This window comes from Ranitomeya imitator, chromosome 5, assembly GCF_032444005.1.
Source record: "Ranitomeya imitator isolate aRanImi1 chromosome 5, aRanImi1.pri, whole genome shotgun sequence".
NCBI classification, from domain to species: Eukaryota; Metazoa; Chordata; class Amphibia; order Anura; family Dendrobatidae; genus Ranitomeya; species Ranitomeya imitator.
In genome coordinates, this window is record NC_091286.1 from 3,844,928 (window position 1) to 3,868,978 (window position 24,051).

Here is a 24,051-nt window from a genome sequence, read left to right on the forward strand (position 1 = left end):
TGCAGCATGCATTTTGTCCATGATATTGTAAGGGGTTACAAAGACTGAAAGACCCCCACCCTTCTCTTGGTGAAATGTTCTTACTGTAGAAGTTTTACTACTAGATGCAGCTATGTATATTGTATTATCTACCTGATTGCTGTGATGTGTATATTATGAATAGGGAAAGTGCAGTATTTTGATTAGGACACTTGATGGAGATACCTCAGTACAGAAGTATTCTCTGTTCCCAGGCGCCGGGTGCTCTCATCATTGTCCGCTGCTCTCTCTGAGATCAGCGCGAGCAGGAGACAATGTTGAGAGTTGTACTGAAATGTAAAATTAAGAATAAAATAAAAAATCACATTATACTCACACCTAATCCCCTGAAGCCATTGTCACCTGTAAACAAATAAAACTAAAAACAACAATATCCCTCCCCTGTTCGAAGTTGAAATGTTACCTCTGGTTACAGGCGTGGGCTGATGGGACTACAACTCCCATCAGCCTATACCTGCTGCCGCTCCTAACAGTATTCATCAGCCGGCTCCTGCACTATAAATAAATGTTAAAAAATGCCATGGGTTCCCCTGTATCTTTGATAACCAACCAGGCAAAACTGGGGCAGCAACCCTCAGGGCTATCATGGCTGGTTATCAAGAATAGAGGAGTCACCCCCTTTTTTGACAACCATGATCGCTAAAGCAGACAGCTGGGGGCTGGTATTCTCAGGCTGGTAAGGGGCCATGGATATTGACCCCCTCCAGCCTACAAATAGCAGCCCTCAGCTACCCAGAAAAGGCACATCTATTAGATGCCCCAATTCTGGCGCTTGGCCCGACTCTTCTCAGTTGCCCTGTAGCGGTGGCACGTGGGGTTCGTATTTGTGGGGTTGATGTCACCTCTGTATTGTCAGGTGACATCAAGCCCACTGGTTAGTAATGGAGAAGCGTCTATAAGACACCTCTCCATTACTAATCCTATAGTTATATGGTAAATAAAGACACAGACAGAATAAAGTCCTTTATTAGAAATCAGACTAAACACAGTATTACTCGCCTAACACCTAATTCCACCGAAGCCCTCATCTCCTGTAAGAAAACAAAGAAAATATAACCATATTGGCCACGTTCGCAACGATCAGGAATAATAGCGTCTTCGACGCGCCGTTCTGATCACGCAGGTAAATCCGCAGGTGCTCAGTGATCCGGTGCGCTCAGTGATGCAGTGCGCTCAGTGGTCCAGTGCGCTCAGTGATGCAGTGCGCTCAGTGATCCGATGCTCTCAGTGATTGGCTGCACTCAGTGATCCAGTGCGCTCAGTGATCCAGTGCGCTCAGTGATCCGATGCTCTCAGTGATCCGCTGCATTCAGTGATCCAGTGTGCTCAGTGATCCAGGGCGCTCGGTGGTCCAGTGCGCTCAGTGATCCAGTGTGCTCAGTGATCCGGTGCGCTCAGTGATGCAGTGCGCTCAGTGATTGGCTGCACTCAGTGATCCAGTGCGCTCAGTGATCCAGTGCACTCAGTGATCCAATGCTCTCAGTGATCCGCTGTGCTCAGTGATCGGCTGCACTCAGTGATCCAGTGCGCTCAGTGATCCAGTGCGCTCAGTGATCAGCTGCACTCAGTGATCCAGTGCGCTCAGTGATCCAGTGCACTTAGTGATCCAGTGTGCTCAGTGATCCAGTGCGCTCAGTGGTCCAGTGCGCTCAGTGATCCAGTGCGCTCAGTGATCCGCTGCATTTAGTGATCTGCTGCGCTCAGTGATCCAGTGTGCTCAATGATCCGCTGCGCTCAGTGATCCGATCCCCGCCATAAGGGACCCCCTATCCATCCATACACAGGCCCCCGCCATAAGAGACCCCCTTATCTATCCGTGCTCACCCCCCCGCGCCCTCTCCCCCCTCTCTGAGCCCCCCGCAACCTCTCACCCCCTAAAGGGTTAATACCGGTATCAGTGTCCGCTGTCTTGGCATAAACGAGAAGGCGGGAGAAGGGGGCGGGGCGTGTTTCCTGGGAGACAAGGCATTTTGGGCAGTCCCGTAGAATGACAGCGCGCGCGGCCGTGCAGCCTCGGGCGGCGCGCAGCTACTGCGCATGCGCCAGGTGCGCGCGGCCGTGCGGACGCGAATGCCGCGCGTGCATGTGGCGCATGCGCTATCATTCTACTGGACTGCCCACAATGCCTTGTTCTTCCAATCAATGTATGATCTCTGCTGGGCGTGGCTTATAGTCACGTGACCCGACTGACCCGGAAGTTCATTGCCGGAGATAAACCGGACACCGGGAGAAGAATCGATAGGGAGAAGAGGAGATCGGGCACAGTGAGAGGGGCAGAGAGGGGTGAGGGGGGAAGGGGTGGATGGGGGAGACGGGGTAAAGAGCAGGGGGATGGGGGAGATGGGGGAGACGGGGTAGAGAGCAGGGGGATGGGGGAGACGGGGTAGAGAGGGCAAGGAGGAAGGGGGATAGGGAAGACGGTGAGGGGATGAGGCAGAAGGAAAGGAGACCGGGGATTAGGGACGGGGCAGGTTATGCGGGGGAGGCGGCGTGTCGGGGCAGGTTATGCGGGGGAGGCGGCGTGTCGGGGCAGGTTATGCGGGGGAGGCGGCGTGTCGGGGCAGGTTATGCGGGGGAGGCGGCGTGTCGGGGCAGGTTATGCGGGGGAGGCGGCGTGTCGGGGCAGGTTATGCGGGGGAGGCGGCGTGTCGGGGCAGGTTATGCGGGGGAGGCGGCGTGTCGGGGGAGGCGGCGTGTCGGGGCAGGTTATGCGGGGGAGGCGGCGTGTCGGGGCAGGTTATGCGGGGGAGGCGGCGTGTCGGGGCAGGTTATGCGGGGGAGGCGGCGTGTCGGGGCAGGTTATGCGGGGGAGGCGGCGTGTCGGGGCAGGTTATGCGGGGGAGGCGGCGTGTCGGGGCAGGTTATGCGGGGGAGGCGGCGTGTCGGGGCAGGTTATGCGGGGGAGGCGGCGTGTCGGGGGAGGTTATGCGGGGGAGGCGGCGTGTCGGGGGAGGCGGCGTGTCGGGGCAGGTTATGCGGGGGAGGCGGCGTGTCGGGGCAGGTTATGCGGGGGAGGCGGCGTGTCGGGGCAGGTTATGCGGGGGAGGCGGCGTGTCGGGGCAGGTTATGCGGGGGAGGCGGCGTGTCGGGGCAGGTTATGCGGGGGAGGCGGCGTGTCGGGGCAGGTTATGCGGGGGAGGCGGCGTGTCGGGGCAGGTTATGCGGGGGAGGCGGCGTGTCGGGGCAGGTTATGCGGGGGAGGCGGCGTGTCGGGGCAGGTTATGCGGGGGAGGCGGCGTGTCGGGGCAGGTTATGCGGGGGAGGCGGCGTGTCGGGGGAGGCGGCGTGTCGGGGCAGGTTATGCGGGGGAGGCGGCGTGTCGGGGCAGGTTATGCGGGGGAGGCGGCGTGTCGGGGCAGGTTATGCGGGGGAGGCGGCGTGTCGGGGCAGGTTATGCGGGGGAGGCGGCGTGTCGGGGCAGGTTATGCGGGGGAGGCGGCGTGTCGGGGCAGGTTATGCGGGGGAGGCGGCGTGTCGGGGCAGGTTATGCGGGGGAGGCGGCGTGTCGGGGGAGGTTATGCGGGGGAGGCGGCGTGTCGGGGGAGGCGGCGTGTCGGGGCAGGTTATGCGGGGGAGGCGGCGTGTCGGGGCAGGTTATGCGGGGGAGGCGGCGTGTCGGGGCAGGTTATGCGGGGGAGGCGGCGTGTCGGGGCAGGTTATGCGGGGGAGGCGGCGTGTCGGGGCAGGTTATGCGGGGGAGGCGGCGTGTCGGGGCAGGTTATGCGGGGGAGGCGGCGTGTCGGGGCAGGTTATGCGGGGGAGGCGGCGTGTCGGGGCAGGTTATGCGGGGGAGGCGGCGTGTCGGGGCAGGTTATGCGGGGGAGGCGGCGTGTCGGGGCAGGTTATCCGGGGGAGGCGGCGTGTCGGGGCAGGTTATGCGGGGGAGGCGGCGTGTCGGGGCAGGTTATGCGGGGGAGGCGGCGTGTCGGGGCAGGTTATGCGGGGGAGGCGGCGTGTCGGGGCAGGTTATGCGGGGGAGGCGGCGTGTCGGGGCAGGTTATGCGGGGGAGGCGGCGTGTCGGGGCAGGTTATGCGGGGGAGGCGGCGTGTCGGGGCAGGTTATGCGGGGGAGGCGGCGTGTCGGGGCAGGTTATGCGGGGGAGGCGGCGTGTCGGGGCAGGTTATGCTGGGGAGGCGGCGTGTCGGGGCAGGTTATGCGGGGGAGGCGGCGTGTCGGGGCAGGTTATGCGGGGGAGGCGGCGTGTCGGGGCAGGTTATGCGGGGGAGGCGGCGTGTCGGGGCAGGTTATGCGGGGGAGGCGGCGTGTCGGGGCAGGTTATGCGGGGGAGGCGGCGTGTCGGGGCAGGTTATGCGGGGGAGGCGGCGTGTCGGGGCAGGTTATGCGGGGGAGGCGGCGTGTCGGGGCAGGTTATGCGGGGGAGGCGGCGTGTCGGGGCAGGTTATGCGGGGGAGGCGGCGTGTCGGGGCAGGTTATGCGGGGGAGGCGGCGTGTCGGGGCAGGTTATGCGGGGGAGGCGGCGTGTCGGGGCAGGTTATCCGGGGGAGGCGGCGTGTTGGGGCAGGTTATGCGGGGGAGGCGGCGTGTCGGGGGAGGCGGCGTGTCGGGGCAGGTTATGCGGGGGAGGCGGCGTGTCGGGGCAGGTTATGCGGGGGAGGCGGCGTGTCGGGGGAGGCGGCGTGTCGGGGCAGGTTATGCGGGGGAGGCGGCGTGTCGGGGCAGGTTATGCGGGGGAGGCGGCGTGTCGGGGCAGGTTATGCGGGGGAGGCGGCGTGTCGGGGCAGGTTATGCGGGGAGGCGGCGTGTCGGGGCAGGTTATGCGGGGGAGGCGGCGTGTCGGGGCAGGTTATGCGGGGGAGGCGGCGTGTCGGGGCAGGTTATGCGGGGGAGGCGGCGTGTCGGGGCAGGTTATGTCGGGGAGGCGGCGTGTCGGGGCAGGTTATGCGGGGGAGGCGGCGTGTCGGGGCAGGTTATGCGGGGGAGGCGGCGTGTCGGGGGAGGCGGCGTGTCGGGGCAGGTTATGCGGGGGAGGCGGCGTGTCGGGGCAGGTTATGCGGGGGAGGCGGCGTGTCGGGGAGGCAGCGTGTCGGGGAAGGCGGCGTGTCGGGGCAGGTTATGTGGGGGAGGCGGCGTGTCGGGGCAGGTTATGCGGGGGAGGCGGCGTGTCGGGGCAGGTTATGCGGGGGAGGTGGCGTGTCGGGGCAGGTTATGTGGGGGAGGCGGCGTGTCGGGGCAGGTTATGTTAGGGGGGTGCTGGGGAGGCCACTTGTCTGAGGGCAGGTAGTAGGATGAGTGATGGGACATTGCCCAAGTTTGATCTTGCTCCTTTCCGCTGTGTGTAGTGTCGGCCATGTTGGTGGGGGAGCGGAGGAACGGCAATCTCCTGGTCCAGTTGGCCCCGAAGCTTCAGGCGCAGCCGGAGGAGCTGTTGCGGCAGCGGTGGAGCGTAGACGGTCATGTGGAATATCTGATCCGATGGGCGGTGCACAGCACGGAGGAGTTGGGGTCCGGCAGCAGTGGAGCCACCTCACAAGCGGAGAACAAGTCCTCCAACATCCTCATGTGGATGTCCGCCGAGGAAGTGTACAGCAACTGCCCAACCCTGCTGAGGAAACGGAAGCTGGAGGGGCCCGGAGTGCCGGAGGAGAAGAGCACCGGGGCACCAGACGAGGGCGCCCTGCAGGAAATGTCAGAAGACGTTCGGATGCTGGTGCAGAGAGCCGCCCGTCAGATGTCGCACAGCTGTGGTCCCGACTCCTCCATCCTCAACACCATCCACGTGCTGAGCGCTTACGCCAGCATCGGCTCGCTGGCCGGGGTCTTCAAGGAGACGGGAGCGCTGGACCTGCTGATGAAAATGCTGTGCAACCCGGAGAAGCAGATCCGCAAGAATGCCGGCAAGATGTTGCGCGCACTGGCGTCACACGATGCAGGTGAGGCCAGACTACCACCATGGGTGAACGACAGGTAGATGGTCTGAGCCGGGCCACCACCCTGTGTGAGCCGTCGTGCAGCCATAGAGCCACGTAGACAGATCTGGCGACTCAGGGCATTGCTCCGGCACTGTGCCCTGTGGTTCCGGGCGGCGCCCGCCATGACGGCTGCTTCTGTGTGTTTTGCAGGAAGTCGCGCCCACGTCTTGTTGTCCCTCAGTCAGCAGGACGGCATCGAGCAACACATGGATTTCGAGTCTCGCTTCACACTGCTGCAGCTCTTCGCGGAGACCACCAGCTCGGAGGAACATTGCATCTCCTTTGATGGCATCCACCTCCCTCAGGTGAGTGTAGGCGTCACACGGGAAGACGGAGATGATGGGGCGCGATTATCCCACCTGACGCCCATCATAAAGAACCTCCTTGCCCCCAGTAGTCCTGACCCCACAACAGGTCCTCGAAGAAACACCGCGCCTAGAGAGCCGATCTGTCCCATCCGACTCCGACCTGTATCTTCACATCCAGAGGGGAGAGGAAGGGAGGCTGCTGGTGTCCTGCAGAGGGGAGAGGATGGGAGGCTGCTGGTGTCCTCCAGAGGGGAGAGGAAGGGAGGCTGCTGGTGTCCTCCAGAGGGGAGAGGATGGGAGTCTGCTGGTGTCCTCCAGAGCGGAGAGGAAGGGAGGCTGCTGGTGTCCTCCAGAGGGGAGAGGAAGGGAGGCTGCTGGTGTCCTCCAGAGGGGAGAGGAAGGGAGGCTGCTGGTGTCCTCCAGAGCGGAGAGGAAGGGAGGCTGCTGGTGTCCTCCAGAGGGGAGAGGATGGGAGTCTGCTGGTGTCCTCCAGAGCGGAGAGGAAGGGAGGCTGCTGGTGTCCTCCAGAGGGGAGAGGAAGGGAGGCTGCTGGTGTCCTCCAGAGGGGTGAGGAAGGGAGGCTGCTGGTGTCCTCCAGAGGGGAGAGGAAGGGAGGCTGCTGGTGTCCTCCAGAGGGGAGAGGAAGGGAGGCTGGTGGTGTCCTCCAGAGGGGAGAGGATGGGAGGCTGCTGGTGTCCTCCAGAGGGTGGAGGAGGGGAGGCTGCTGGTGTCCTCCAGAGGGTGGAGGAGGGGAGGCTGCTGGTGTCCTCCAGAGGGTGGAGGAGGGGAGGCTGCTGGTATCCTCCAGAGGGGAGAGGAAGGGAGGCTGCTGGTGTCCTCCAGAGGGTGGAGGAGGGGAGGCTGCTGGTGTGCTGCAGGGAGAGGAGGCTGCAGGTGTCCTCCGGAGGGGAGAGGATGGGAGGCTGCTGGTGTCCTCCAGAGGGGAGAGGAAGGGAGGCTGCTGGTGTCCTCCAGAGGGTGGAGGAGGGGAGGCTGCTGGTGTCCTCCAGAGGGTGGAGGAGGGGAGGCTGCTGGTGTCCTCCAGAGGGTGGAGGAGGGGAGGCTGCTGGTGTCCTCCAGAGGGTGGAGGAGGGGAGGCTGCTGGTGTCCTCCAGAGGGTGGAGGAGGGGAGGCTGCTGGTGTCCTCCAGAGGGTGGAGGAGGGGAGGCTGCTGGTGTCCTCCAGAGGGTGGAGGAGGGGAGGCTGCTGGTGTCCTCCAGAGGGTGGAGGAGGGGAGGCTGCTGGTGTGCTGCAGGGAGAGGAGGGAGGCTGCTGGTGTCCTCCAGAGGGGAGAGGAAGGGAGGCTGCTGGTGTCATCCAGAGGGTGGAGGAAGGGAGGCTGCTGGTGTGCTGCAGGGAGAGGAGGCTGTAGATCTTGCTGGGGGTGAAGACTGATGTGTTTTCTCCCCGTCCTCCACGATCAGAGGCTTTTTGGTGCGGCGTCTGAGAGGGGATTGGTTGGTGTAGCAGTTGGGGTTCCAATGTGGACCCTTGGATGTTCTGGGGTGTTATGGTTCTGTGATTGGTTGGTCTTATTTCGGCAGATCCCGGGGAAGCAGCTCTTCTCATTGGTGAAACGTTACCTGTGTGTGACATCTTTGTTGGACCAGTTGAGCAGTGACCGGCCGGACCGTGAGGAGACGGACCACCTCCAGCGCCAGTTTGACTTCTGCATGGCGATGGGCAGCCTGATCTGCGAGCTGGTGCGGGTCATGGGCTGGGTCAGTGAACGTCCTCACGGGACCCTGATGGGCCACGACTTGGAGCAGCCTCGGGTGTTTCGCTCCATCTTCCAGCCTCTGGCGTCGTCCTGCTCCGCTCTGCAGGTGGCTCTGCCTCCTCCTGTGTACGCCACATCTGCAAAGAAGCCTTGTAAGGAGTTCATGACTCCGTCCGACTTCAACTCACGAAACGCCTATGTAGACTATATCCAGGAGGCCCTGAAGCCGGGAATGGTGGTCCGAATGCTGGATGACTATGACGAGATCAGTGCCGGAGACGAGGGGGTGTTCCGCCTCAGTAACAGTGGGATGCCTCCGGTTCAGGTGAGTGCTGCAGGATCACACGTGGACGGGAGGACCAGAGCGGTGCCCCCGACAGATGGCTGCGTGCCCGCACTGCTTGGACAGCGCTCCATTTACTTCACTCCGGACAGAATTGTAGAGGAGGGGGGAGGAGAGGTGAGGAGGAGGAGTGGTGAGGAGGAGGGAGGAGGAGGGGTGGTGAGGAGGAGGGAGGAGGAGGAGGAGGGGTGGTGAGGAGGAGGGAGGAGGAGGAGGAGGGGTGGTGAGGAGGGAGGAGGGGTGGTGAGGAGGAGGGGTGAGGAGGAGGGAGGAGGGGTGGTGAGGAGGAGGAGGAGGAGGGGTGGTGAGGAGGAGGAGGAGGAGGAGGGGTGGTGAGGAGGAGGAGGAGGGGTGGTGAGGTGAGGAGGAGGGGTGGTGAGGTGAGGAGGAGGGGTGGTGAGGAGGAGGAGGGGTGGTGAGGAGGGGTGGTGGGGAGGAGGAGGGGTGGTGGGGAGGAGGAGGAGTGGTGAGGAGGAGGAGGGGTGGTGGTGAGGAGTGAGGAGGGGTGGTGAGGAGTGAGGAGGGGTGGTGAGGGGGGGTGGTGGTGAGGAGGGGTGGTGGTGAGGAGGAGGAGGGGTGGTGGTGAGGAGGAGGGGTGGTGAGGAGGAGGAGGAGGGGTGGTGAGGAGGAGGAGGAGGAGGGGTGGTGAGGAGGAGGAGGAGGAGGGGTGGTGAGGAGGAGGAGGGGTGGTGAGGAGGAGGAGGAGGAGGGGTGGTGAGGAGGAGGAGGAGGAGGAGGAGGGGTGGTGAGGAGGAAAAGGAGGGGTGGTGAGGAGGAGGGGGGGTGCGGCGGAAGAGGAGTGTAGTTATCTGAGTCGCCCCCTGCAGGTTCTGTGGAGGTCAACAGGAAGAACTTACTGGGTGCACTGGCACATGGTGGAGATCATCAGCTGCGGAGACCAGCCAGAGGAGAACAACCCGGAAAAGGCGTCTTTGTTTGGAGACAGCGCAAAGGTGCCTCCAGGTGCGTGTCGGCATCCTGGGGGGGATGGGGTGTTGCCCATGGTGACGGGGAGGGGGGGGGGGGGGTGACGCCCATAGTGACGGAGGCTTCTCACAACTTGGGATTTGCTACAATGTTTCCCCACCTGTGAGCTGAACACCATGAACTGTTGCCTGGTACATTGTAACAAATCCTCAGCTGTGTGATCGAGGATGTAAATCAGAATTATGACAAAGTTTCAGAACTTGTCAGAGAAGACTGAACAGTAAATGGAGTCACCTTGTGGTCAAGTTGACGGAGAAGCCCCCCGGGGACAGTGATCATGATGTGTGCAGACGCCTGGAGCGGACAGTGATCGTGATGTGTGCAGACGCCGGGAGCGGACAGTGATCATGATGTGTTCAGACGCCGGAAGCGGACAGTGATCATGATGTGTGCAGACGCCGGGAGCGGACAGTGATCATGATGTGTGCAGACGCCTGGAGCGGACAGTGATCGTGATGTGTGCAGACGCCGGGAGCGGACAGTGATCATGATGTGTTCAGACGCCGGAAGCGGACAGTGATCATGATGTGTGCAGATGCCTGGAGCGGACAGTGATCGTGATGTGTGCAGACGCCGGGAGCGGACAGTGATCATGTGTGCAGACGCCGGGAGCGGACAGTGATCATGATGTGTGCAGACGCCTGGAGCGGACAGTGATCATGATGTGTGCAGACGCCGGGAGCGGACAGTGATCATGATGTGTGCAGACGCCGGGAGCGGACAGTGATCATGATGTGTGCAGACGCCTGGAGCGGACAGTGATCGTGATGTGTGCAGACGCCGGGAGCGGACAGTGATCATGTGTGCAGACGCCTGGAGCGGACAGTGATCATGATGTGTGCAGACGCCTGGAGCGGACAGTGATCATGTGTGCAGACGCCGGGAGCGGACAGTGATCATGATGTGTGCAGACGCCTGGAGCGGACAGTGATCATGATGTGTGCAGACGCCGGGAGCGGACAGTGATCATGATGTGTGCAGACGCCGGGAGCGGACAGTGATCATGATGTGTGCAGACGCCGGGAGCGGACAGTGATCATGATGTGTGCAGACGCCTGGAGCGGACAGTGATCATGATGTGTGCAGACCAGGGTGGATAAAAATCAATGTTTTTTTTAAAAAAAATAAAACGGATTTTTTTTATTTAAATCAGATTTTTTTCAATAAACTGCTTTTTGAGGAAAATATTTTACCATCCAAACGTTCTTCCATCATGAGATAAAGCGGAGTTGTTTAACTCAGTAGTATAAAGGCTGTATATGTGTAACATTCATAATGCCATGCTCTTCCAGAGGTTTCTGTAGGATTAGTGGGCAGTTTCTCTCCTATATTATCACAGACACTCGCTTTACTTACGCAGTTCTCAAAACTGAATTTGACTCCGCAGAGGTTCCAGCCTCTTCTTCACGGCAAAAATGTTACAACATGAACAGAGTTGAGAAAAAGACCTTAATTCTATTGTTCTACAAACCTATGAATACAGAATCAACCCCTTCAGTGCCAAGTCCAAGAAGTTAGACAATATGTTTCTGATTGTTTGGAGTGGAATAGATCTGCACAACACAAGAAGAAAGTGAATCTAAGTGTGAGGAGGAGGAAGGGCAAGCAGACAAGAAAATGAAAGTGAAACTTTGAGCACAATACTGCAGCATAGCCACAGACAGACAAGTCTGGATCTGTTTGTGTGTACGATCTGAGGTTTATTACATTCTTTCCTTATAATGGCAGCAGGCCGTAAAAGAGACCCAGTTTGGGAATATTTTAATGAAGCTCCTTCGCCTATCGGTAAGGCAGGCATGCGTGCAAAATGCAAACGATGCAACAAAGAGATGCAAGGCCTGGTGGCGCGAATGAGGCAACATCATGAGAAGTGCGGTGATGAAGATGACCAAAGAAACACTTCTGAACAGGCAGGATCTTCAGGTTGGTAAACATTTTTATTGAATCCTATTTCTAAAGACTGAACTGTCATGTGTGAGAAAAATTATATTTCTTATTATTACTGCATGTTACTGTCATTTGGTACAGTTATGAAGAAAAACATATTCCTTTTGGGGCAGGGGCAGTGATGTGTTGTGTACAATAAGCAGAAATTGTATAAACAATAAAATAACAGCATTGACTTTTTTTGTTTAGGGGAATTCATGGATTCTGGAAACTATCCACCTCCAAGATCACCATCATCCTGTTCTACAGTTTCAGAGTTATCCATCCAGGATAGTGCTTCATTAGCAGCAGCATCATCATCAGACACCCACAGCCACATATCACCATCACCCAAAAGGAAGAAAAAACCTTTACCTCCTGGAACCACCATAGATAGGTTTGTGATAAGAACTAGCAGATTAGAAAAAGAGTTGATTGATGAAAAAATTGCCCAGTTTATTTATGCAACCAACTCTTCTTTCCGTCTGACTGAGAACCCACATTTCATTAATATGGTTCAGTCACTGAGACCAGGATACAGTCCACCCAGCAGAGCTGATGTTGCAGGGAAACTGCTGGATCAAGTGTATGACAGAGAAATGGAGCAATGTGCAACAGCTCTAGAGGGTAAAATTGTTAACCTAAGTATTGATGGGTGGAGTAATGTCCACAATGATCCTATTGTATGTGCTTGTATAACAACAGAAGAAGGTAAAGTCTTCCTTGCACAAACAACTGATACGTCAGGAAATGCACACACAGCAGCATACTTACAAGAAGTGGCAGTAAAAGCTATAACGACATGTGAACAAAAATTCAAATGTCTAGTACGCAGTTTGGTCACTGACAATGCTGCAAACGTATCCAAGATGAGAAGAGATTTAGAAGAGCAGGGAGGGAATACAAAGCTGCTAATAACATATGGTTGCAGTGCTCATTTGCTGCACCTCTTAGCCAAAGACTTAAATGTTCCAGAAATAAAGGCTAATGTTGTTGAAATTGCTAAATACTTCCGTAATAATCATTTTGTTGCAGCAGCTCTGAAAAGGATGGGTGGAACCAAGCTCACGCTCCCACAAGATGTTAGATGGAACTCTGTGGTGGACTGTTTTGAGCAGTATATCAAAAACTGGCCTATTCTGATGACACTTTGTGAAGAATATCGAGATAAAATAGATGGCACGGTCACGGCCAAAATCCTCAACATTGGGCTTAAGAGAAATGTTGAACATATACTGAGCTTCCTGAAACCCATCTCTCAAGCTTTAAACAAAATACAGAAAAATAGCTGTTTTATTGCGGATGCTGTTGAAATTTGGAAGGAACTGAGTGAACACTTAAAAACAGAACTACACATGGACAGAATTAAATTACAAGCAGTAAACAAACGAATGGGACAAGCACTGACTCCAGCTCATTTTTTGTCAAATATTGTCAATATCCAATATCAGGGTCAAAACCTAAGTGCTGAGGAAGAGGAGTTGGCTATGACATGGGTATCCAGCAATCATCCATCTTTAATGCCAACTATAATAAACTTCAGAGCTAAGGGGGAACCATTCAAGAAATATATGTTTGCTGAAGATATTTTAAGGAAGGTCACACCAGTAAACTGGTGGAAGTCACTTAAGCGCTTGGATTTAGAGACTGTTCAAGTAATGATTTCACTTTTAACAGCAGTAGCTTCTTCTGCAGGCGTTAAAAGAATATTCTCTTCCTTTGGACTCATTCATTCTAAATTGAGAAATCGGTTGGGACCCAATAAAGCAGGAAAGCTTGTTTTTCTTTTCCAGATTATGAATAGGAACAAAGAAGAAGATGATGATGAAGATGACGACAAGTGAGCTACAGAGGACAGCAGGGACAGTAGTATTTAAGTTTTTCATGTGTCGGCTGGGCTGACAGTCTAAGTTTCTTATAATATATATATATATATATATTGTTTAGCCAAATTAGTTAAACATGGATGTTTGTTTAAGCAAATAACTTATGCTGTAATGTTGTTATTGTTTCAGTTGAATAAATCTATTTAAATTGTTAAGGTCAGGATTATTTTTCTCCTTCCTAAGTACAACAGAACAGTGGTGTCCAAATATGAATGATTAACCCATTAAACTGGGGAGAAAAAAGTAATATAAAAAGTGATTCTAAAAATCTTCATCTACTTGCATGTTAAAGTAGCAAGAACTAGTTTAGGTAGAAACTTTGATTTAAATCACTGATTTAAATCATGCCTTACTGACGTGATTTAAATCGTGATTTAAATCAGTTAGATTTAAATCAAATCCACCCTGGTGCAGACGCCTGGAGCGGACAGTGATCATGATGTGTGCAGACGCTGGGAGCGGACAGTGATCATGATGTGTGCAGACGCCTGGAGCGGACAGTGATCATGATGTGTGCAGACGCCTGGAGCGGACAGTGATCATGATGTGTGCTGACGCCTGGAGCGGACAGTGATCATGATGTGTGCAGACGCCGGGAGCGGACAGTGATCATGTGTGCAGACGCCGGGAGCGGACAGTGATCATGTGTGCAGACGCCGGGAGCGGACAGTGATCATGATGTGTTCAGACGCCGGCAGCGAACAGTGATCATGATGTGTTCAGACGCCTGGAGCGGACAGTGATCATGATGTGTGCAGACGCTGGGAGCGGACAGTGATCATGATGTGTGCAGACGCTGGGAGCGGACAGTGATCATGATGTGTGCAGACGCTGGGAGCGGACAGTGATCATGATGTGTGCAGACGCTGGGAGCGGACAGTGATCATGATGTGTGCAGACGCTGGGAGCGGACAGTGATCATGATGTGTGCAGACGCTGGGAGCGGACAGTGATGTCCCAGCGGTCACTTTCCCCTCTCTCCGCAGTCGCCCCAGCCCTTTCTGGTAAACCCTCGGGTGGGATGTATGCCCTGCCGTACCTGGGAGCAGCGGCCTGTGATCTGCGGGGGAACCTGCGGCAGGACGAGTGGTGGGAGATCCTCTTCTTCATCTGGAGACTGGAGCCGCAGGAGCAGCAGGAGGTGATACGGCAGAGCCTGGAGGACGAGGTGAGGACGGGCGCCAGCTAGATGGAGGTGGGGACGGGCGCTGGGTAGATGGAGGGGGGGGGGTACGGGCACCAGGTAGATGGAGGGGGGGACGGGCGCCAGGTAGATGGAGGGGGGGACGGGCGCCAGGTAGATGGAGGGGGGGGGGGACGGGCGCCAGGTAGATGGGGGGGGGGGGACGGGCGCCAGGTAGATGGAGGGGGGGACGGGCGCCAGGTAGATGGAGGGGGGGGGGACGGGCGCCAGGTAGATGGGGGGGGGGGGGACGGGCGCCAGGTAGATGGAGGGGGGGGGGGACGGGCGCCAGGTAGATGGAGGGGGGGACGGGCGCCCACTGGGGGGATGGGTGCCAGCTAGATGGAGGGGGGATGGGTGCCAGCTAGATGGAGGGGGGGATGGGCGCCAGCTAGATGGAGGGGGGGGACGGGTGCCAGCTAGATGGAGGGGGGGGGACGGGCGCCAGCTAGATGGAGGGGGGGGACGGGCGCCAGCTAGATGGAGGGGGGGGGGGACGGGCGCCAGCTAGATGGAACGGTGCCGCAGCTCCTCTGTATAGTAATGCTAGGGAAGATAGGTTGGCATTGGCGTCTGTAGTGGCCTCCATCTCTGAGCTGTTGTTCTCTGTTGTCAGCAGTGCAGTCTGGGTGAGCGTGCCCTCATGCTTCTACCTGTGTCTGTGGATGTAGCACAGAAGGTCCTCGGCCTCCTGGGTGACCGCTGCTTCGGCAGCACCCTGAGTGACCTGCACAGCTCTCACGTCTATGGAAAGTATGTCCTTCAGTCAGAGCAGCCGAGGTCGCTGTCGCCCCTCGGAGCCCAGGTCCACCCCGCACAGGCCGGCGGCCTCCTCTCCAAAAAGCCCAAGAACGAGGACCTGCACAAAGAGGTGAAGCCGGCGGCCGAGTGCAGCGCGGAGCCGTCAGACCTGCAGCTCCTCAGCAGCCTGCTCTCCCAGGAAGGCGTCCACCACCCGCCTGCAGATGACCGCTGTAAAGGTGAGAGCTGCCACACTCCGCCAGTGTCGCTTATCACAGGAACTACACTACTGTGGGGTTCACTAATCCCAGGACGTTACCCTGGTGCTCCACAGGAAGACATGGCCGCCTCTCCGCAGGGTCGTCCGACCTGAGGGGTGATCTGAGGCCTCCTGGTATACGGCTTACTCTAGTCTTCTGCAGAGTATACAGCAAAAGTAATGAGGTGTTTGTTCATAGTCGTCCTCTGTGACGTGGACGTGGTCTGTACAGGGGTTATAGCGCAGGGGAGAATGTGAGCTGTGACCATCTGCTGACTCCTCCCTATGATGACTGCTGACTCCGCCCTCTTATAATGAGATGACTGCTGACACCACCCTCTTATGATAATGGATGGCAGTAGACTCTGCCCTCTTATGATGATGAGATGTCTGCAGACTCCGTCCTCTTATGATGAGATGACTTCAGACTCCGCCCTCTTATGATAATACATGGCTGCTGACTCCGCTCTCTGATGGCGATGACTGTGTTGAGGGAGGATCTAAAGTGATCCTTCACGGTTAACTCAGTGATTTCCAAATTAATCTACAGGGCGTTTCCGGCAACTGAAAATGACCAGACGGAGACATGTGTCTCTGGGGGGATCGAGCAGATCTCTGGGCCCCCGTTTATTGTGTATCACTTTTCATAGTCATAGAAATTATACTTCAACCAATCAGCATAAGAACACGCTCACAGTTCTTAACCTATAAGAATGCAGGAACAGTCTGTACGTCAAAGTCTCGTAGAACAATACACCCTCAGTCTCATGTCCTGTCCAGATTGCAACAATCAAGGTCTCAGAACAGCTGTGAACTTTAGCCTAGTAACAAAATTTATCTTAAAACATCAAAATGGAGTCAAAAGCGCAAAATGGAGAATCTTTCTTAATTTGATCCTTCACAACTGCTGACTCCGCCCGCATAATTATATGGCTGATTACACCACCCTCTTATGATGGGTGGCTGTAGACTCCACTGTCTTATGATGAGATGACTGCTGACTCTGCCCACTTATGATAATGAGATGACTGCTGACTCTGCCCTCTTATTAGAGCAGGGAGTCCCCAACTCCAGTCCTCAAGGCCCACCAACATGTCATGTTTTCAGGATTTCCTTAGTCTTGCCCAGGTAATAGTTGCATCACCTGTGCAATGCAAAGGAAATCCTGAAAACATGACCTGTTGGTGGGCCTTGAGGACTGGAGTTGGGGACCCCTGTATTAGAGGACTGCTGACACCACCCTCTTACGACAATGGGTGGCTGTAGACTCCGCCCTCCTATGATAACCTGAGATGACAGCTGACTGGCTGTAATGCTCAGTGTAAAGACTTGCTGTCCACCATTCGGCAGGGTTTGGAGCTCCTCAGGGGACGTCTCAGGGGTTCTCTCTGGATATGTTGCTGGGGTTTCTGGAGAAGGTGAAGAGGACGTCATGCGGTGTGGAGGCGCTGAACTCGGCGGTGCAGGTGATGCTGCAGCAGTCTGAAGAGGAGATCCACACTGTGAAAAGTGAGGGGCGCTCTAACAGGTACAGACATGAGGGGAGACCACTGCGGCTTGGAGAGGGTTTTGTGGAGTCTTCACCTGCTGCCAACTGCAAATAGCCCATGGGTGGGGTGCAGTGTCGGCCATCTTGTCATGTATTGCATGCCTACCCTGCAGAGAGAAGATCATTAAGACATTGGTGGAGATTCTGAGCAGTCAGATGAAGGAGAAGCTTGTGGTGGTCTCCTGCCTGCAGCTGACTTATGTGGTCTTGTCCAAGTATGACTGGCGGGTGCTGTTTGCCACAGAGGGCGGGGTGCGGGCGGTGCTGGGCTGTATGCAGGAGCACCAGTCCTCGCTTGCCATTCAGCACATTGGGCTGGCGGTGAGTACCTGCCCCACCGTCCGTTCCCAGCTGTGTGTGGCTGCCATCCTCCAACCTGCACTCCTTCCCTGACAGGTCCTGAAGGTGCTGACTGGGGTGGGGGGCTGTGACCTGCGAGGAAGCGCCCGCCGCTACAACCTGAATCCCGGAGATGCCCAGATGATGAAGGAAATCTTCTCCAGCATCGGTTCAGCTGCAAGTGGGAGCTCCACCAGTCTACTGAGGGCGATCCCGGGGGCCATCTGCAAGCTGCAGGGCAAAGAGGGGTAAATTTAGATCAGCGACCCCATCACTACTGAGCTCTGCCTCACCTATCTCATCGCCACCTTCTGCCTTTCAGGTGCTTCACCGCCGTTTACAATGGACTTCTTGTCATCCGAATGTTAACCGAGAACCATGAAGCTCTGTCCGAGCAGCTGTCCAGGGGAGAGCTGCCTGCCGTCCTTCAGAGCGTCACTGGAGACAGCAACTCCATGTTCAGCCGCCTGGACATCTTCCTGAAGAAGCAGCTCTGTGACCTCCTGAAGAGCAGCCAGGAGAAGAGCCTCACCGATACCGAAGGTAGGAATGCCACAGTATGTTCCCCGCCGTGTCCTGTGCCTCCTGTAGTTCATTATTTCATCACTTCCTCCTCCCGTTCGTCTCCACGTTGGCCTCCTCCCGTTCGTCTCCACGTTGGCCTCCTCCCGTTCGTCTCCACGTTGGCCTCCTCCCGTTCGTCTACACGTTGGCCTCCTCCCGTTCGTCTACACGTTGGCCTCCTCCCGTTCGTCTCCACGTTGGCCTCCTCCCGTTCGTCTCCACGTTGGCCTCCTCCTTTTCCCGTTCGTCTCCACGTTGGCCTCCTCCTTTTCCCGTTCGTCTCCACGTTGGCCTCCTCCTCTCATGCCTGTTGGATACTTAGGCTCTGCTGTGTTGGTACCTCTTTCAGAGATTGGCCCAGTCTTGCCTCTTGAAGACATGGATGTGGCGTCTCTGCTCCACAGTCTGAAGGACGTGCGTCTATGCCGGGAGTTGCTGCCGTCGCTCGAGCGCTGTGTCTGTGGTGACACCTCCTCTCTGCCTTGTGATGTCTCCCAGCTCCTCACAGACACCGACTTCTTCCTGCAGCTTCTCTCCGTCCTCGAGCAGCTCCGGAGCGAGAAGCAGTTGCAGCTCTGTGTGTACAGGTACTGTGGCTCTGCGGAGGCAGGTCTTAAGTTTGTTGCTTCTGCAGAGGTGGGCCGGGTCACCTATGGAGGCAAACAGTCCCCATATGGCACCATGGAATGGGGTTAGGTCCCCGTGGAGGGGAGCTGAGTCCCTGTGTGTTGCCGTGGAGGTGAGCCGAGTACCTGTGTGTTGCCGTGGAGGGAAGCAGAGTCCCTGTCGCCATGGAGGGGAGCCGGGTCCCTGTGTGTTGCCGTGGAGGCAAGCCGGGTCCCTGTGTGTTGCTGTGGACGTGAGCCGAGTCCCTGTGTGTTTCCGTGGACGTGAGCAGAGTCCCTGTGTGTTGCCGTGGAGGTGAGCAGAGTCCCTGTGTGTTGCCGTGCAGGTGAGCCAGGTACCTGTGTGTTGTCGTGGAGGTGAGCCGAGTCCCTGTGTGTCGCCATGGAGGGGAGCCGGGTCCCTGTGTGTTGCCGTGGAGGCGAGCCGGGTCCCTGTGTGTTGCCGTGGGCGTGAGCCGAGTCCCTGTGTGTTGCCGTGGAGGTGAGCAGAGTCCCTGTGTGTTGCCGTGGAGGTGAGCAGAGTCCCTGTGTGTTGCCGTGCAGGTGAGCCAGGTACCTGTGTGTTGCCGTGGAGGTGAGCAGAGTCCCTGTGTGTTGCCGTGCAGGTGAGCCAGGTACCTGTGTGTCGCCATGGAGGGGAGCCGAGTCCCAGTGTGTTGCTGTGGAGGCGAGCCAGGTTGCTGTGGAGGCGAGCCAGGTTCCTGTGTGTTGCCGTGGAGGCGAGCCGGGTCCCTGTGTGTTGCCGTGATGGGGAGCTGAGTTCCGGCGTGACGCCGTGGAGGGGAGGCGGGTCCCCGTGTGTTCTGGTTGGATTAGGAGTTGCTGCTGCTCTGGGAGGAGAGGATGAGGATTAGGCACTAGTTATGTTGGGAGTTGTGGTTCCTCTGGAGCTTTGACACGATTCTGTCTTCTGCCAGGATCCTGTATAAGAGTCTGTCTTTCTACCAAGAGGACGCCCTCCCCTGGCACCGCAGCATCGAGCCCTGTCTGACCTCTCTGGTGAGCACCACCAGCGACCATGAGGTGAGGGGGTTGAGAGGTGGGATGCTGGGGGTTGAGAGGTGGGATGCTGGGGGTTGAGAGGTGGGATATATGTGACTAGTGATAATGTAACATCTGTCCTGAACGCAAGTGGCACCTAGATGTTAATAGGTGCTGTCACGGATCCCTACTCCGTGGTGTCACTAATTCGTCACGTGCCTGCTCTCGCACGTGACTTGGGGTTGTGCCTGCAAGGGTTAATCTATCTCCCCACTCTCAGTCCAGCATTCAACCTCTGTCCTATGCTGTAATGGGAGCATAAATCACACACCGACCACACACCCGCTCATACGCGCTGCCACCACTCACCGAATACACGGGCGATGAAAATGTCTATCACTCATAAGGCTCACACACCTTAGGCTATGGATTCTTTTAGAACATTTAAGGTTGAACTTGTTAAAGTTTTGTTCTTTAATAACAAGTCAGTGCCTACAATAAGAAAAGGTATAAAAATATAATGAAAAGACCTACAACTTATGCAAAACAGTATCAAAATAAACAGGAAAAAACTTACAGAAAATCATCTAACTGGTAGTTACTTCTTCTCCCTGAGAATAGGAAGAATGTAGATTGGATCAAACCAGCTTCCCAGGCTGCCCCCATCATGTGAACACAATTCTCTGTCTGCAGCCTAAATTTATAACTTTGGTCTGAGGTCAGGTTTCTAGATCGGCCCCTCAGGTTAATATCATAATTGCTGGCTTGTTGATTGGCCACGGCCGCTCTACTAATGAATATATATTATTTTCCTCTTGAGACACTTGTGACCAGGTTCTCAGGAGTACATCACCTCAGGCCGCAATGAAGCATCTCCCCTCCAAGACCTCAGAGGTGCCAAATGTTATCTTCTTCTTGGTTCTAGCTAGACCTCTTGGTGTGATATGGAGACACAATTTCTACTAGTCCCAAGGAAGTACCTATTAACACCTAGGTGCGACTTGCCTTCAGGACAGGTGTTAAATTATCACTAGTCACACATATAACCCTAGACATATGTCACTACACACATATAGATATGTATATACACATATTTCACCACAGATGGTCTTTGTATGCCTGCATCAGCTGTTTCAAATGCGGTACACTCAATACGGCGCCTACACACTCGACGCGAGCACCAGAAATTGCATCACCACCAGGCTTCCCACGTGACGTGAGGGGTCAGGGAGCCATTCCTCTATACACACACATTTCACCACAGGTACTTCCTTGGGACTAGTAGAAAGTGTCTCCATATCTCACCAGGAGGTCTAGCTAAAGCCACGAAGAAAGGAACACTTGACATCCCCTAGTGCTTGGAGGGGAGGTGCTAATTGCGGCCTGAGGGTTAGCTATTCCTGAGAACCATCTCACAAGTATCTCCAGAGGAAAATAATGTATATTCATTAGTAGATTAGTAGAGCGGCCGTGCCCAATCAAACAGACCGCAATTATGATATTAACCTGGGGGGCCGGTCTAGAAACCTGACCTCAGACCAAAGTTATAAATTTAGGCTGCAGACAGAGAAAGGTGTTCACATTATGGGGGCAGCCTGAGAAGCTGGTGTGATCCAATCTACATTCGTCCTACCCTCAGGGAGCAGAAAGCAACTACCAGCTAGATAATTTCTGTAAGGTCTCCTCTTCATTTTGACACTGTTTTGCATAAGTTGTATGTCTTTATATTATCATATTTTTATACCTTTTTCTTATTGTAAGCATTGAACCTTTTGTTATTAAAAACTTTAACAAGTTGACCCTTGAATGTTCTAAAAGAATCCATAGCCTAAGGTGTGTGAGCCTTATGAGTGATAGACATATTTTTATTAGTATTGTTAGTTCCGAGACTCATCGTCTGTGTATTCGATGAGTGGTGGCAGCGTGTATGAGCGGGTGTGTGGCCTGGGTCGGTGTGTGATTTATGCTTCCATTACAGCATAGGACAGAGGTTGAATGCTGGACTGAGAGTGGGGAGATAGATTAACCCATTCAGGCACAACCACAAGTCACGTGTGAGAGTGGGCACGTGACGAATAAGTGACACCACAGAGTAGGGATCCGTGACAATTGGTGGCGAGCAGTGGGATAGAATTATTTCTATTAGAGCATTAGTGCATGGTTTAAGCAATTATTTCCTGTACTAAAGAATTGGTATCCTTGCGAGGAGTGCACCAGTTCTTCAAGGTTCAACTCAGTGCTTACTTAGACATACTTGCAAACAGTTTCCCCTCCCTGTTTTTCTTTTTTACCTTTTATTTGGCAAAGGCTGTTGATCAATATGGCAGCCCAGTACAAGAAGCTGAGCAAAGAAGCTCGGACCGACCTCTGTGAGCAGAGAGGAATAGAGACAGCCGACAGATCCAGGGAGCTGCTGATACACGCCCTGATCGAGCAGGACATAGAGCAAAGTGCTGGAACATCTGGGCAAGGAGAGAGCTTACCTCAGAGAGACCCAGCAATGCCAGCTCTTGCACCGGAGATGCCTGATGGAAGTGTCAGCAATGCCAGTGCTGAGGAGGCTATGGACTGTACTTTGCAAATGGACTTACAACGGCTGGGAACAAGTGATCCCAATCTGCGCATGCAGCTGATTCTACAGTACCGACAGGCTGAGAGAGAGGCTGCAGAACGCCGGGATCGGGCTGAGAGAGAGGCTGCAGAACGCCAGGAGGACAGAGCGTTCCAGCTTCAGATGGCTCAAATAGAGCGGGGTATCAATCCTCAGATAACCCCCTCCCAGGACATAAATCCAAGGAGGCCATGTCTTGAAAACTTCCCTGTGATGGAGGATACAGACTTAGCTACTTTCCTGCGGGGATTTGAAAAAACCTGCAGGCAGTACCATCTACCCCGTGAGCAGTGGGTACAGTATCTAACCCCAGGGTTGAGAGGCAAAGCCCTGGAAGTTTTTGATGGCCTCCCACCTGAGCTAGATGGGAACTATGAGGCCATAAAAGAGGCCCTGATCAGGAAATACAACCTAACACCAGAAGTGTATCGTAGAAAGTTCCGGAACCTACAACGTGGATCAACAGACAGCTATGCGGATGTTGTGAGCACCTTGAGGACCATGTTCCACCAATGGATTAGGGGACTTTCTGTCAACAGTTTTGAGGACTTAATGGATCTTATGGTCAAGGATCAATTTCTTCACATGTGCCCCACGGATGTGCGACAATGTGTGTGTGATCGGGAGCCACAAACTGTGGATCAGGCTGCAAGGATTGCGGACTGCTATGTGGCTAACAGGATGCCTGAGGTGCGGAAGCCATCGGGATTCAGCTGGAGGGGAGGTAAGCCAAACGGGGATCCATCTCCCTCTGCCGGCCGATCACCAGTGCTGTCCAATGCCACCTTCTATGGGCCCCGGGAGAATAGACATTCTCTAGGCGATGCACGCCGGTGCTTCTCCTGCAACAAAGTGGGACATGTTAGCGCTGTCTGCCCTGATAGGGAGAAATGCCCAACTACCACCACAAAGCCGTCTGTGCCCCCGTCTGTCCTCTTTGTAGCCGGCTCTGATGTGAGGGCAAATGAGAACTGTCAATCTGTCACTGTTGGCAATAAAGTCACCATTGGTCTCAGACACTGGGGCAGAGGTGACCCTGGTGCATCCAGCCATGATAACCCCTGCCGATATACCAGGAAAGACTATGTCTATAACCGGGATTGGAGGGCTCAGCCCTGCCGTGCCCATGGCCCATGTGTACCTGGACTGGGGAGCAGGGAAGGGACTGAGAGAAGTGGGAATATCAGAGGCTATTCCCACCAATGTGTTGCTAGGCACGGACCTGGGGAGGATGGTGTCCCACTATGTTCCTCCCTTGCAAGTAAATGATGCAGAGAAGGTGGAAGAAAGTGACCCACCTGGATGGGGGGCGTGGCTATGGAGTGAGCGAGGAAGGACGCATATTGAGAGAGCTCCTAGAATCCTGTATACATCCTGCATATAAGACCCCTTCTAAACACACAATTTGCCTCTGCTGGGGCTCCTGGAGACCTGGAGGCTGCCGACCCCTGGAAGGGACCACAACGGTGACTGGAAGGAGCCGGAGGAGAGAATATGCCTAACGGAGCGGTGAGCTCCACGTGTGACGGCGGCCATCTTCTTAGGAGGACGTTCTGCGGGCAGACGGTGCGAGGCTGTCTGTGGCTGTGGCTGGAACCCCCCTTAGTCCCCGGACGGTACCTGGCACCTGCGGGTGAGAGCTGCGGGACCCGGGCCCGACGGAGGGACAGAGAGGCTTGCGTTGGCGGCGGCGGCTGTGTGGGCGGCAGCCATTACTGAAGCGCGCGCTCCTGCAGTAGGAGGCGCGGTGCGGCTCATTATCACCGCAGCGTGACTGGGAAGTGAGCGCTTAACCTGCTCTACACACACTAAGGGGAATCGTGGTGAGTGCTCTGAAAGACTGAGCCCCACGCTCCCCTATTAATCACAACCCAGCCGGCTGCACTTCTATTGGGCCTCCCCTCTGCTGCCGTCGCTGCAAAGAACTTTCCCTGTAACAGGGGTTTCCACCATATTGGCAGCCTGTGCCCCCTGATTATACAGCAGTACACCACCTGACTATAGGGGTGCCCAGCCGGGATACACATCACACACAGCCTTGGTGTGACCATATAATAA

The 24,051-nt window shown here is 55.8% G+C and overlaps 1 protein-coding gene across 2 annotated transcripts in view; it reads left to right on the forward strand.

Annotated features, from left to right (window-relative positions):
- The first annotated feature begins 2,209 nt into the window (after nt 1–2,209).
- The window catches only part of CUL9 (cullin 9), a 159,412-nt gene continuing 137,570 nt past the window's right edge, over nt 2,210–24,051 (forward strand). The window contains exons 1-13 of one of the 2 annotated variants that reach the window (XM_069768218.1): nt 2,210–2,322; nt 5,341–5,931; nt 6,121–6,275; nt 7,823–8,323; nt 9,169–9,304; nt 14,127–14,308; nt 14,943–15,303; nt 16,674–16,851; nt 16,986–17,193; nt 17,269–17,459; nt 17,534–17,754; nt 18,125–18,362; nt 19,319–19,424. In XM_069768218.1, coding sequence (XP_069624319.1) covers nt 5,349–5,931; nt 6,121–6,275; nt 7,823–8,323; nt 9,169–9,304; nt 14,127–14,308; nt 14,943–15,303; nt 16,674–16,851; nt 16,986–17,193; nt 17,269–17,459; nt 17,534–17,754; nt 18,125–18,362; nt 19,319–19,424 — 3,060 coding nt within the window. In that variant the 5' untranslated portion in view covers nt 2,210–2,322; nt 5,341–5,348. The remainder of the gene's footprint in view (nt 2,323–5,340; nt 5,932–6,120; nt 6,276–7,822; nt 8,324–9,168; nt 9,305–14,126; nt 14,309–14,942; nt 15,304–16,673; nt 16,852–16,985; nt 17,194–17,268; nt 17,460–17,533; nt 17,755–18,124; nt 18,363–19,318; nt 19,425–24,051) is intronic. The other variant, XM_069768217.1, reaches the window with a different exon arrangement.